The 15930-nt window shown below is 43.4% G+C and overlaps 1 protein-coding gene across 5 annotated transcripts in view; it reads left to right on the forward strand.

Moving 5' to 3' along the window:
- The window catches only part of LRCH1 (leucine rich repeats and calponin homology domain containing 1), a 216600-nt gene that overhangs the window by 191187 nt on the left and 9483 nt on the right, over positions 1 to 15930 (forward strand). For 3 of the 5 annotated variants that reach the window (XM_083168986.1, XM_083168990.1, XM_083168992.1), the window contains one exon: positions 3235 to 3488. The exons of the other annotated variants lie outside the window; for them this stretch is intronic. In XM_083168986.1, coding sequence (XP_083025112.1) covers positions 3235 to 3441 — 207 coding nt within the window. In that variant the 3' untranslated portion in view covers positions 3442 to 3488. The remainder of the gene's footprint in view (positions 1 to 3234; positions 3489 to 15930) is intronic. 5 annotated transcript variants of the gene reach the window in all.

Consider the following 15930-nt stretch of genomic DNA (forward strand, 5'->3'; position numbering starts at 1 on the left):
AATTTGCATCACAACCTATTTCTCATGCAATCGATCTAGCTGGTTAGAAACAAAATCCATTTTCCAGTATTTGGTAATGGATGAGAGGAAATTACATTTGCTCCCAGATTGTCTTTCCAACCAGCCATATCTGGTAAATGATCTGCCAAATGACTGTATAGTTTATGCCTAGTTTAAGAAAAGCATGAAGACAGAATACGAGCGTGGATGAGCCTTAAGCTGGATAATGCAGTGTAAGGTGTGTCCACATACATCTAGCCTCCTTGCACGTTAAACAGTCCTTCTTTACATGTCTGCCATGACATGTTCATCCAAGTGTCTGCATGCAATGTTTTCTTTTACAATGCACCTTATTTGCAAAACGGTGTGAATTGGTTGCATAAGCAGCTTCTGCTGATGGAAATATGCAACATGACTATATTTTGTGTGCGACCGTGGCTGTATCTGCATATAAAATTCTACGCTGCAGTGTTTCACAGTAAAACACTGTTACATAGCATTTTGTATGCGATTATTTAAATCTCTCTTCACGTTACATCTGCCCCTCTGCAGTGCACATAGTTTTGTCCATTTGAGAAGGAATTTGCCTTTGCGAGTGAACCAGAATAAGGACCATTGTGTATGTTTATATTTTTTAATGGTAATCACTTGCTTAATTCAATAACTAGAAGGGAGGTTGTGTGGGTCAGACTGCTTGTGGGAGTTTCTTGACCATGCAGTAATATACCCTCAACATTGGGAAGATGCATCCCACCTAAATCTTGTTGGTGTATGTACTACAGCATTTCAAAGATGCTGATTATAAGCTGGTTTGCCCAATGGATTTAAAACAGGAATAAATGCTAAGCAAGCACCATTTATCATACACAACATGTTTTAAATAGCTACATTGATAAATCGGCCTCAGAGTACCAACTAGTCATCTCCTATCACTTTCCAGGGTGTGTTTGAAAAATGACAGGATCTGATTGGTTGGTAGTTTATCTGTCTCCAAGCGTTGTACATATGCCCCATGGAATTGTAAATTACAATAAGGGAAACAATGAGATTTTAGAAACTACAGTATAAAACTGTTCCTAACACTTCATTTGTTTCTTGGAGACTGTATATTTTGAGAAATATCATTTTTTGAGCTAACATTTTATCAAGTAGACACGCTGTGCCATTTTGTCAGTATTTTCAATGTGAGAGTCACTTCCAGCATACATCTAAGTGTATGAGGCCTGTCTGAGATGCTCGTTAATGGTTTCATGTTGTGTATTTCAGCATTGAAATCTATTAAATGATCTAATTAAGTAAATCTCAGGCTTTCCCTTTGCACTACTAAATAATGAGGAATTCTGACAGGTGCTTGTTATGTCTGTCACAGTGAGAGCTGACGTGACTGGATGAAGGTGATAACTATCAGTGTAGAGGAGCCCAGAGGCAGATTTAGACCTCATGCAGTCCCAAGCCAGACTCTGGGGGCCCCCCTTCCTCAAACAATCCTCCCCATGCGGAAGCTACCCCCCCCCCCCCAAAGAAAAAAAAAGGGGGGGGGGGGCATGGGCATTATAGTGAAGAGACATGAGCTCCTTAACCAGCATACAAGTATCAAATGCTTCATCTTGAAAAAGGCCCCAAGGAGCTGAATGTGTTAGTGAAGCGAAGGAGGAAGACAGCCTACCTATACATGGATGAATCCCATCCCAGGAGATACTGTACCTGATATACTGTATACCTTATGGCTTTTATTGGTGTGCTCTGAGTGGATGACTGATCACCTTGGAGGGGAAATGTCATGATTTTACAGTATGCCACACTTGAATTGATTTAAGAAACATTTGGTATGGAAATAGCTGGGCTTCTTTGAACTACAGGTACTTCATATGAAGAAGCAACGCATTTGCGGCTTTTATCCTGTTTTGTAACTGATCTGGATCATTTGGTACCGTGTTTATCTTGAGTGCTGGAACTATTATTTCTTCATTCTGGCTTCTATTTACCCCAATCAGAGGTTGCAATTATGCCCAATTCTTGCGTTGTATTAGCGCACTGCGGTGACTTTCAGGGAAACACTAGGTGTACAGCAGCATCTAATTTGTGAAATGCACATTTCATTTTATTTGAAGATTTAAAGACCGCATAGCCTGGTTCTCATTTCAAGCCTACTGTAAAGCTGGGTACACATATGTACAATCGTCGGGCCGTTCTTCCGATCTGCGGACGAACGGCCGTTCGATTGTATATATGTGTACGCTGTCCCGATCCCTTCGTTGCGATCGATAAACGGCCAAAAACGCTCTTGGCCGTCCACGGTCGGTCGGTCGAAGGTTCTTTGCTGCTTAATATTCTTCCGACAGGACGGCTCCATATCGAAAGAAAAGTGACATGTGTACGCACGTTCGATCGATATGCAGCCCGTTCCTGCGATCATTCCTCCCAAAAGCAGCACGCCCATCTTTTTCTTGCGATTGTTTGGACGGGAGTACATCGGACGTCGCAAGTAAAATTGTACATATGTGTACGCGCAGATCGGTCGTATGTTTCGGACGGCCGAACGTGAATTCGGTCGATCGAACGGTCGCAAGAAAAATGAAATTGTACATATGTGTACCCAGCTTTACTCCATTTATTTGTTTAGAGGTGTTGTTCAACCTGGCATAGAAAATCCTTTTCTAAGTAATAGAATTACACATGCACATGACAGCAAGACACACACATTGCCATGACTCCCTGACCCCCGGAACATTATTTCCTTGTTAAATGCTATGTAATAAAAAAAAAAATCCTGCTAGAAGACCTTACATTACACCAAATAATAATTTATGTAGAAAAAGACCCATGATTGCATTTTGCCATTTCATGTGTGTTCATGTTCCATTGTTCTGCTTACTGCTGTGTAGTTAATTTATTCAGTCCTTTATTATGTCAGCAGATATGATTTTTGTCATCATGGCCACCCAGCAGTGACCATGTACTCCCAGCAACACATTAATGCTGTAAATGTACAGTTCTGAATGTTTACTTGGCGCACACATAGATGTTTTCTAAAGACTTGCCTATGGGCTCTACTTAATCATTTGTGCTCTAGTAATTTACTGGCTTAGAGGCTTCTGCTGTTGTGGAAAACACATGTAGCAGACCTTCCATAATCTTAACCCCTAGGATATTCTTTACTTAGTTCTTTATCTGTGCTGTCTTCTTAATGTTGTCCACTGTTTTCTTCTGTTCTGATGGCTGCCCTTCGGATAGGCTGACCTCTGCTCTCCAAATGACATCCTGCAGTTGAATATCCGTCACACTCAAAAGACTGTTGCTGCTCTTCTGGCCGTAGGAGAGACAGTCCTACCTTCATCTACTCTCTTGCCCTCCTGGGACCTGATAGGCTTTTTTCTCTTGCATATACTCCTTTTTGTTTTAATGTATTTAAGCTATCGTTGGAATGCAATATCTGCATAACCTATTTGCATGTGCACACTTGCATCTGTAGCCCCGGATCTTTGAAGGTACATATTTTATTCCTCTTTTAGCTTATGCTTTAAAGGCACTTTCTGTGGCTATACTGTTTCGTTTAGCTGCACGGCATTGTATAGATTGCCACTATTTTTACGTGGCCCAGTCCAAGTATTGGGAATCTTGAGTTTTTCCCGAAATAATCATTGGTCATATAGGCTTCAGATACCTATTTTTTTAATTTATATGTCAGTGCCCATAAACCCCACACACAGTACTCATCTAATTAATTTGTTGCTTTATGCTCAACATATAAATATGTAGCTAATACAGTCCATACAGCTATGACCCCTAATCTCCATTCTGCCTGATCCAGTGATCCGATTTGCCAATCTGCAACCATTAATTGGCTGTTGGGGATCGTTGGAAAACAGCATGTTACACATATCTGATTTGCCAATTCCAACCATTTTGTGGTTGGTATTGGCGAGTAGAGAATCTATAACACATGTAGGATTTCTCCCCTTCATCAGCTTCGACAGAACAGGAAATTGTTGCCTGATGTAAGGGCTCAATAAAAGAACTTTGGAATTAAAAAAGACCTAGTAAATATAACCAACATTAGCAACCAATAATAAAGAATGTTAATAAGAAGCAGAAGTAGGAATTTCCATCGACAATCTATGATTCAAAATAATCAATGGTTTTTGGCTGATGTCAAAGACTTTTGCCATCGATTGGGGAGAACCAGATAGTCTCCCTCCATCGATGGCACACCAAAACATCACCACCCCCCCCCCTCCCCCAGGTGATAGGACACAGCATAGCTCCGCCTCCACTACACTGAAGCCCCACTCCTACATTCTCATTGGTCCACGACCAGTCAAAGAAAATGGCTAAAACTATCAATGGTTATCCATCACATAGTTTGTGACTATCGATGGTTGGTTGCAGAATGCACCGATGGCCATCCCTAACAAGAAGTATATAATCATATCTGTTTAATTATTTTCGGAACATTGTCAGATGTGGTGTTTTGCACCATTATTAGAACCACAAATAATTGATCATTCAAGCCTTTATATATGATATATATGACCACTGTAGCATACGCTTGATTAAGCAACATGAAAGATGAAGGTGTGCACTAGGCTTGAGCTGGAAGCCATGTAAGAAGTGCTTGTTTTGGCTTTGGTACAGCATGAATTGCATTTGTGTTATGGCAGCTATATGGGAGAGAGCATGCCGCATAAATCCAGCAGTCACCAGCACATCCCCATGCTCTGTGCATGTCCTATGTGTAACTAGTGCCATACCATAGATTCCATTCCCATTTACACACGTGTCAGCATTCTGTATGCACTTACAATGTTTCTAAGACCACGCGTTACCAAGATATATTGTTTTGCATATGTCTCACTATGTAAATGAAGTAAGTACAGGGTTTACTCCCTGTGCTGTGACCACTGCATGGCTGGGCTAGTAAGCTGCAGTAACAGTGTGTTTATAGGAAGAACATGTCAAGAAGTTAAACGTAGCATTAGTGTACGGTATGTCTAATATGTCCACAGCCTCAGATATATCCAGAAAACCAGTGTAGACTTTTTTATTTATAAGATTTGCTATTTTTAAAGTTATTCAATATTAGTTGAAATCTATGAATAAAGGTTAGCCGATATTTGCAAGGAAGATCTGCCAGATGCTTTAGGGATAGCACAAGTCAGATGGTTACATCTCAGCACCTAATCATGTGATGACATGAGAGAGGGAAGCCGTCCGTTGTGTCTTCCTGCAGCGTATAAGAAAAATAATCTTAGTAGGCACTGAGACTTCCAAAACTGTGACCCACGTGAGCTGGGTGTATCCATTTACAGGCAATTTAAGGGTGTGTGTGCAACACAGCCACATCTCCACTTACAGTTTAAATGGCAGAAATGAGTAGCAACAAGCTAAGGGTTGAGGGAGTGTCACAACAAATGCAGGTTATTCAGGATGCTACATAGGCAGAGGTATACTTGTTTTCAGGCAGAACTCGTGCACCAAGGATAGGGATGGACATTGGCAAAATCCAGTCCCGCCAAAGTTCCCAGGGCACATTCTCCACCCATATTACACCACTGGGTGCAAGTAAATTCTGTTAATGATGCTTGTCATGAAACCAAGTGTACGTATGGGGCCTCATTGTTTAGCGTGAGTGAAATGGCTGAGGAGGAGATGGTGCACATGCCCTGCAGCTCCTCCTATAGGACCTTATTCTAGTTCACTCTTTCTGACAAAATCCGGTACTTGTGTATTTTGGCGGCGCCCATCGCATCGCATACCATAAGGCATACGATGGTATGCGACGCGATATCGCGCGATATTGTACAATGCCATACAATTTTAAAATTGTATGACATTGTATATGGCATACAATGCCAAACAATGCGATGTGATTTAACATTGTATAAGCACCCTAATGGGTGCTTACAATGTTAAATGCACCCCCCCCCCCCCCTCCACCACCCCCCCACTATAAACGTGAACCCGAAGCGTGGCGAGCGCAGCGAGCCCACGAGGGGCGGCGGTACGCGTCCTCCGACCTTTTCATACCCCCACTATCCACGTCGGCGTGGAGTTGAGAATAGAAAGTGCGACAAGCGCAGAGAGCCACCGAGCCCGAAGCGTGGCGAGCGCAGCGGATACCTGTGAAGGCCGCGAGGGGACTCCGATACCTGTGAAGGTATCCGCGTCCCCTCGTGGGGCTCGCCTCGCTGCGCTCGCCACACTTTCTATACTCAACTCCACGCCGACGTGGATAGTGGGGGTATGAAAAGGTCGGAGGACGCCTACCGCCGCCCCTCGCGGCCTCGCTGCGCTCGCCACGCTTCGGGTTCACGTTTATAGTGGGGGGGTGGCGTGGGGGTGCATTTAACATTGTAAGCACCCATTACGGTGCTTAAAATCACCCTTTAGGGTGCTTATACAATCTTTCATCGTATAGGGGCCATAAATCGCGTCGCATTGCATCGCATGCCATCGGGTGCATGGCATGCGATGCGATTCGATTGAAACATTGCGCGATGGAAATCGGGGGTGTCGCTATAATACACAAGTACCCAAAATCCTTCTTAGATGGACAACACCATGTGCACTGCAGGTGGGGCAGATGTTACTTGTGCAGAGAGAATAAGATTTGGGTGGGGTTTTACTTCAAAGTGAGATCTATATTGCAGTGTAAAAATAAAGCAGCCAGTATTTACCCTGCACAGAAACAAAATAACTCACCCAAATCGAATTCTCTCTGCACATTTTACATCTGCCCCCCTGCAGTGCACATGATTTTGTCCATCTAAGAAGGATTTTGTCAGAAAGCGTGAACTAGAATAAGGCCCATATGCCTTTGCTGAGTTCTGTGAGTCATTCCTCACAGCTCCAGCAGCCACACTGGAGGGAAGGTGTTTCTGGCACTGCTTTTTTGACAGTATCACATAGAAGTGACACAAGATCTGATTCAGAGCGATGCAATGCTGATGTGTACTTGCTGGCAAAAGCACAGGTATGTCATGGGGCTTGGGTAAACCTGGGAGTCCATACACAATAAACTTTGCTCCTGCGTCTTAGATCCGGTGACCAAGCTGCACGACCATACGGCTGCTCAGAACTTCAATAATCAACTGCTCTGCAACAAAGGCTGCGTCTTGTATGCAGCTGATGGGATTAGCAATACCAATTCAGGCAGCTCTGCATATTTCGGCTCAGTAGCTGCAAACGCAATCACGGCTAAGGAGGATGTCAGAATCAGACCTATAGGCAGTAATACTTATATAATCTAGTATAGTTATATTATATAATACCTATGGGGATTATTCAATTAGCTTCAGGGTTTAATTGCTGTCAAAAAATCCTGCGGCACAGGAAAACATAATTAAATAGACCTTTTCCGTGTTTAAAAATTGTGGTTCAGGAGCAGAAACCCACCTACGTCAAATACGCAGTCAATTATTTCGGCTCTTTTAGGTAGACTTTAATTGAGCTGCGAGGGTCAGTCCAAGTTCGGGGATTCACACGCAGGGCAATCACCATTAATTGTATTGCTGTGGCTAATTGAATATGCCTTTATATCTATCAGAAACAAAATGAAACAGGGGTGTGATTGTGAAGAATGTTTGTGTACTTAAATCACACGTACATTAAGGAAGTTAAAAAGAGGTGTACCAGCCTGTAAGCAGAAAGTGCTGAGCGGTGAAGCTACGTGTCACGATGCCCGGAATTTGTGTCAGGCTCCAAAAGCAGCCGGGCTAATTTTCAGCCATCGAATACAGTTATGACAATAACCACCGAAACTTCTTCAAGAGTATTTGGATACCCCTCTTAGCTGTGAAATACAGAGCTGAAGACAGGTGTACAAACAACTAAAGCAAACATTTTAGAACACCAATATAATATATAGGAACATAGATTTAAAAAAGTGGGACTATGAGGAGTCATTTCACAATGTACAGCATGAGAATGTAGACCTTTTATAAAACCCATAAAGTAAATCAACATATCAGTTAGATTAAATACTGGATAAACACTAAGGTCCACCATATGTGTGCCGCCTTCCCCCCCAAACAAGCACCTTTTCCCATGGACAGAAAAGGGGCACCTTCTGATTGTGCATCAATGCCTCAATGTGCACCTCGCATCCCCGCAGGCCCCTTCATCATGCCCACCTTGCCACCCACCTCCCCCCAGCATAGCCAGCAAATGTACCTGCCTGCCTCCTGTTCTGTGTGCACAGTGACGGCTCTTGTCCAGTTAGTATATGCCACCGCTCTGTGTGTGCAGGCGAGTGTGACTGTGAATGACACACAGTCCGCTCCACCCACAGTCAGCGGAAGTGCGGGCGTTCTTCGGCACTCCATACTGGAGTGTGGGCAGGCGTTCTGGCAAGGAGTTTTCAGCAGTGTGGCACACAGAGCATATGGGTGGGCGGCACACAGAGGACGGGTCAGTGGCACAGGTGCCTTTTGCAGTGGCTCCGGTGCCCTATTAACTCTCGCCGCCCGGAGCTCGTGCTCTACCAGCTCCGCCCCTAAGTGCTGTGGCTCCATTTTTAACAAGAAACCAGTTTCCGATATCCTCTGGACATAAGTCTGTTAGTAGAAAGGGATTGGCCCTTTATATGCAATTTTAACTCTTCTAGCATAGGGCTTGTGCAAGGGTCAATGGTGTGACCGATGGTGGCATATAAAGAAGCACGTAGCATGATTGCAGCATCTGTAGGCACTGGAAGTGGCATCTCCATCCGCACATTCAGATGAAGGGATATACACCAGGGAAAGGTATTATAGAAGCATAGACATAGACCCCACACTATTCCATTCACAATCGTAGTCCACATGGATTGTAATTATGAAAAAATTCATGTCGACCTATGCATGATGACTAATAGTAGTTGAGTATGGAGCTATTGACTGTCTGGATACCCTATAATAGATCATTATTATAGGACAATAGTAGCAGTTCTAACTATACTCAATAAGCACAGCAGACAATCTCCTCGCTAGAAACACTGCGTATGGTCTGGAGCTTAGAATCAATTAATAAGCTATTCGAATTTTATTCAACTCCTATTACTCCACCGAAAACCAGTTTTGTACATTGTAATACTAATTTAGGGTCCAATTCAGGATCGCTCGTATCGATCTGAATTCGTCCCAGCCACAATGGTGGGGGTTACACACTCACTGGGGCGTTCATTGAGGGGAGCGAGGGATGGGGGCGAAATCAGGGAATTTATGGGAGTTCCCCTTTGGACGTAGGTGGGCCGATGTCTGCTCAGGGCGGGCTGCTGATATCACAGGACATCAGTGCCTGCCCCATCTTTGGGGATTTGCGGAGGAAATAAAAGTCAGTTCAGACTGACCTTTATTTCCGAAGGCACGAGAAATCATTCCATGGCTGGCGACCATCAAATGATTTTTCCCGCTAGCGTCCGCATGCGAGAGAATGTGTTAGCGAACACATCCCCTCGCATGGTATCGAGGGGATTTGGTGGCGGGGAGGGCAGGTGTTCGGCCAGAGGGCGGGAGTTGTTTCAGCGCTGGGTAAGCAGCCAATTTCGCTGCTTACCAAGCCAATCTGAATAAGGCCCATAATGTACAACCATCCTAGATGTGAGGATAACAATATTTTCTAGCTGTGCTAAGCCTGGTACATACCTTCAGTATACAATCCATTGTCCGATCACCTGATATCGGGTGAATGGGCACATGAATACTGCAGGACTGATGCAAAAGCGTTCATTGATAAACGGCTTATAACTGTGCTGCAATGGTTGGGACCGGAGGTCACATCTCGTGCACCATTTTATATTGATCAGGCTGACCTGATACTGTAGAAACCCATAAACCCTGAGCTGTTCTATGTAATTGGAAGCATTTACCTGATCAGTCGAGTAATCATTTAGATGTGTAACGAGCTTTAATTAGCTTGTGTAATAAGTTCTTTTAAACTGGGTACACACTGGGCGATATATATCGTCAAGTATATAGAAGATAAAGATATCATCAAGGACATTGCATATACTGTATATTGTCTAGTGTGTAAAGTCAAAATCGTTAACGATACATGCGTGCCGTTAACAAAGTCGTCGTATCCCCCTTGTTTGTACATACAGTTCAATCTGACATTATTGTCAGTGGCTGCATGTACGGAGCAGGGGGGTGTGGGTGATGTCACTGACCGATATCGTGAATGATAACAGTCAATGTGTATGGTCAATATTGATCTCCCACGGTACCGCCGATATACTGTACTTAACCATATCGTCTGCAACGAGAATCTTCTAGTGTGTACCCAGCATATGACTGCACAGCTGCCATGCTCCAGTACACTAGAATATTATTTCAGAATAGATTTCCAGCCATGGTATTTCCTGCCTTTTCTTGTGCTCACTAAAAAACAACTTACAGCATTTAAGAATGGCCAGCTCTCTAGGGGAATGTCTGCCCTTTCCCTAATGAAGGAATGGATGATGAGGTCATAGGTTTGTTCTTAGGTGGCACGATGCACACTCCTCTACTCACAATGTGATTGCTGCTATCCGCTTTTTAATTAACAATAAAGCCTTTAATACTAGACCATGAATTGGACAACATCTACACCTCAAGCCGTGATTGTCTGATGTTCTATTTGCCTTGGATTATCTGTATATTAACACCTTATGCACCTTGTGTACCAGATAAGCAAAAAATCAGAGTGTGTATATATGTGTATGTGTGTGTATGTATGTATATATATATATATATATATACAGTGCGTATATATATATATATATATATATATATATATATATATATATATATATATATGTATATGTGTGTGAATTGTTTTCTAACATTTGTTTTCTTGCAACACTAGCCTGTGCTAGAAACACAGAAAGAACATTTGCTTCTGATTCTCTTGTGTTAGGTTCTGTTCCCCAGAGTCTGACAGGAGAAGGATTCTGTATAAAATTGCCACAACACGGAAGAGACCGGTCTGCACAAATCTCATTATTCTAACAATGTTACTAGTACAGATATAGTATGATACTGCATAGAACAGTGTTTCCCAAACGTTTTTTTTCTTATTGATACATTTTTGGTTTCAAATATTGAATTAAGTAAATTGTGTTAATATGACCTACTTAGGTTCAGTGATGTGGCGAGGGACAAATACACTTCTGTTTGCCCACATAATTATGGACCACAACCTGAGGCACCACTACAAGTGTCCTGATGCACCCTAGGGTGCCATGGCACACAGTTTGGGAAACACTGGCTATTCTCCTTCGTGGGAGCCTGCAAGGGGCTTCTTTGCACTCATCCCCGTCGGAGCACCGGCAGTCGGGATACTGACTGTTGGGATCCCTACTGTCGGAGCCCCATACCATACCTTTTGGTAGAACAAAAGACTCTGGGCACTATAGTAACTAGGATATGCTGGAGGAGGTTGTGGGGGTGTTTCCTGAGGGCAGAGAGTAGGTGTGCCCCTTTAGTGAGAACACTGATGTTTTGTACTGTGCAAAGTATACCCGCTCCATCAGGTTTAGAGCATAAACTGATTGTTGCCTCCACAATAGCCTGCCCATTTTTAGACTTGTCCCCTCGTCTTTATATTAATCATATAGATTTTAGTTTGTTCATTCTTTTTTTTTTTTTTTTGTCAGTTGTTTAAAATAAAACTTGCAAGCAGTTTTAATACAAGGTAGCAATATGCATTTCTTTATACATTTACATGTTCTGTAGTGTCTGGAAATCTAGTGAACAAAATGGTCTCTGAAAATCCCAAACAAATTTGGAAGACTACATATAATGAAATTACAATTCTAGGAAATGACATGGCCTAAAGGAAGCTTTAAAAGAATTCAAGTCTGAAATGATCCCGCACTGAACATCCAAACACCTTAGAGTAGATCACAGCTGTTCCTCTAGTACATCTTGCTGTTCTCTTATAACAGTTACCAGTTGCATTATAATATTGCCAGTAGCAAAGCACATAAGATGCCATCACGTTAGTTTCTAGAGCCAATATACACACTTAATTTTTAGATAGACTTAATGATATTTTAAGTTCCTCTTTTAAAAAAATTAATACATTTGCAACTGATACTGGGGTACTCCTGTTAGTGACTATAGAACACCCACAAAACAGTATAACAATCTATCAAAGAAACCAGGAACAGGCATACGTGGGTTACAGTACTCTGTAAAGCCATCCCTTGTATATTTATGGTGTAGTACAGTGGTTTCCAAACTGTGTGCCTAGGCTCCATGGGGTGCCTCAGGACACTTGCAGGGGTGCCTTGGGTTGGTGGACCAAGATCAATTCATATTATTTATGGTCAATGTACCAGGCAAGACCAGTGCATGTGGCTGCCAATCATAATATAAGTGGACAAACAGGAGCAAATCCTGTCCCTCACCAGAAAAATGTGACATATACACACAATGCACTTACTTTAATATTTTTTTTTTCTGAATTTCTCGATAAGAAGCATTTGGCCTAGGGGTGCCTTGAAAATATTTTCATGCTCTAGGGTGCCGTGATTCAAAAAAGTTTGGGAACCATTGTAGTAAATTGCAGGCAAGGCAATTAATGCCCATAATGTCTTTTTTTTTAATTGATGATTAATACCACATATCCACTGAAATCCTGACACAGGATTTGGAACACTGTTCCAGTCTGGGTCAGACTCAGGACCGACCCCCGTTCCCAATTCACACTGCACAGGGGTACAGTCTCTCTCCTGCTGGCACCTGGAGATATCATCATCACATGGGCTGGGAAATCTGGCTCTCCCCATGCTGTGAACAGGACCTGAGTTGAACTACCTGGGTTACCCATTTACACTGCACCTTACCTCATACTTGCTTACTTTTAATTTCACCTCTCCTGGAGAAGCCCGGAGAGGCAACACGTCAGGGGGGGGAGCAAGTCTGACATCACTGCGCCCCGCCCCCCATGTCGGAAAACTCGGTGATTCGTGGGCCGCTGAGAGGGGGCGGGGCTTAAATGATGCAAAATGACGCGATCGCTGCATTTTAGCCCCACCCCCTCCCTGCGGACCCGAGATTTCAGGTAACTACACCAGCGGGCAAGGGGGGATCAGGGACAATTAGCAGAATGTGGGAGACTTGCCCACCTTCCCGTGGGGCCGGGAGAAGGACCCGATTTCCGGGAGGCTCCCGTCCATTCCGGGAGGGTAGGCAAGCCTGCCTTACCTGGGCCCTTCCTGGGGCGAACCCTGGCTTCTAACCAGGAAGGCTTGCCGGGTCACTGGATCTGGGATTTTTCTACTGAGCCGTGACCCAGGTTATCACAACAACAAAAAAACTCTTTTTTTTGGCCTTGGAAATTAAAGTGGTATTAGACAAACAAGGTTCTAGTCAAAGTTGGAGATATAAATAACTGTAACATGGTTGTTTGTAGCAATACTTTGTCTATTGATGCGAGATATATAATTACTAATAACCTTTATTATCTCTAGCATGCATAGTCTTGTTTTATCTTTCATTTACACATGAGATAATTAGTAGATAGCCATCAATAAAGCAAGACGTGAAGCAATTACAAATGTGCAATTTGTAGCCATCCATTCTAACTATATGTACATCAAAGAGGATTATAAGAGAGTTATAGTGAACTTGTATTGACCTCTTTACAACATCAAATAAATATTTGTCTAGATGACAGTATAAAACACTTAGGGACTGTTGTCATCAATGTGCTTTTATATTCTCTCCTCTAAGTAGCACTTCATATATATATATGCTGCAGAATCAATCTCTCCTCTCCATATAAGAGCCTCTGGCACATTAAACAGTCCTAGAGAAAAGGATGGGAAAATAATAAGAGGGATAACTATAGCAAGAAGAACTTATGTGATATACAGTAATTGTCATTGTACAGTATGTACTGCTAAATCTTAACATGGGCAGATTGGCAGGTTTCATTCAAATCTGTACTTGGAATAAAAATGACAATTATGATATCAATCTACACATAAATATATATATATATATATATATATATTTAAAAAATGCTAAATACTGCTCACTTCTGAGGTACCACCAGTAACCAATAGAGGCTACGGTACTTGTTTCTTGTCACGGCCACAATCGCGGGCATCGTGTGCCTTAACTTTAAGGCACACGATGCGACGCGATGCCCACGATTTCCCCATAGGGTTCAATGTTAAAATATTTAACATTGAAGCCTATGCGATGGACCCGATTTGTCGTGTGCCTTAACTTTAAGGCACATGATGCGACGCGATGCCCTCGATTTCCCCATAGGCTTCAATGTTAAAATATTTAACATTGAAGCCTATGCGATGGACCCGATTTGTCCATAGGCTTCAATGTTAAATTATTTTAACATTGAAACTGAGTCCATTTAACATAGTAAAAAAATGGGAAAAGGCCGAATAAGGGCCATTTCTCATTGGCTATGGCCCCGTCATGTGTGTAAAAAATAATGGCCCCCCTCTGTGGCCGCCACCCACACGATTAACGCGAACCCGAAGCATGGCGAGCGCAGCGAGCCCGCAAGGGGCGGCGGTGCGCGTCCTCTGACCTTTTCATTCCCCTACTATCCACGTCGGCGTGGAGTTGAGAATAGATTAGTGTGGCGAGCGCAGCGAGCCACCGAGCCCGAAGCGTGGCGAGGGGACGCTGATACCTGTGAAGCCCGCGAGGGGACGCAGGGATCTGTGAAGGTATCAGCGTCCCCTCGCCACGCTTCGGGCTCAGTGGCGAGCTGCGCTCGCCACACTAATCTATTCTCAACTCCACGCCGACGTGGATAGTAGGGGAATGAAAAGGTCGGAGGGCGCGCACCGCCGCCCCTCGCGGGCTCGCTGCGCTCGCCACGCTTCGGGTTCGCGTCAATCGTGGGGGTGGCGGCCACAATGGGGGGCCATTATTTTTTACACGCATGACGGGGCCATACCCAATGAGAAATGGCCCATATTGTCCCTTTTACCATTTTGTACTATGTTAAATGGACTCAGTTTCAAAAGGTCGGAGGACGCGCACCGCCGCCCCTCGCGGGCTCGCTGCGCTCGCCACGCTTCGGGTTCGCGTCAATCGTGGGGGTGGCGGCCACAATGGGGGGCCATTAATTTTTACACGCATGACGGGGCCATACCCAATGAGAAATGGCCCATATTGTCCCTTTTACCATTTTGTACTATGTTAAATGGACTCAGTTTCAATGTTAAAAAAATTTAACATTGAAGCCTATGGACACGATGTACCCGATTTCTCCATAGGCTTCAATGTTAAAATAATTTAACATTGAAGCCTATATACACGATGTACCCGATTTCTCCATAGGCTTCAATGTTAAATTATTTTAACATTGAAGCCTATGGAGAAATCGGGTACATCGCGTCGGTCGCGTCGTGTGCGTTTTGGTATGCACCCGACGCGACCGACACGACCACCACGATAGAAATCGTGGTGGCCGTGCTAGGAAACAAGTACCGAGGCTACATGATGGACCAAATGACTCCTTAACAGAAAGTGAAAGCAAAATGATTGGAGGTAGGAGCAGATAAGGGACTAAGCCGCCATTTTGATGGTCTTTTATCCAGTAATCAATAGGCTAACACAGCCTGTTAAAATTTGTAACTCATTAGATTTAGCATAAGCTGATTGTGCTTACACTTTGCAAATAAGATGAATTTTGATGGAAAAAGTCACACAAAAAGATGTTTTTGTGCTACCGAGTCACACGGTGCTCACGCATTATGTGTGTGTGATTGGACGCCTTGTCGGTGTGACAGCGGGTGCGCCTACATCTTGGTCATGTGTGTAAGGCAGAGTTTTTCAAACTTCATTATTACAGCCCAGGTTTTAAGGATAACCATGCTTGAGCATAGGTGACGTATTTCCCTTTTTATATAATGAATTAAAGGTCTTGTCACCTCTAAAAATTAGGCTTGGCCTGTATAAATCAGAACTGCTTGAACGATTGCCT

The sequence above is a fragment of the Crinia signifera genome, chromosome 2 (assembly GCF_055691185.1).
Source record: "Crinia signifera chromosome 2, ASM5569118v1, whole genome shotgun sequence".
Taxonomy (NCBI): Eukaryota; Metazoa; Chordata; class Amphibia; order Anura; family Myobatrachidae; genus Crinia; species Crinia signifera.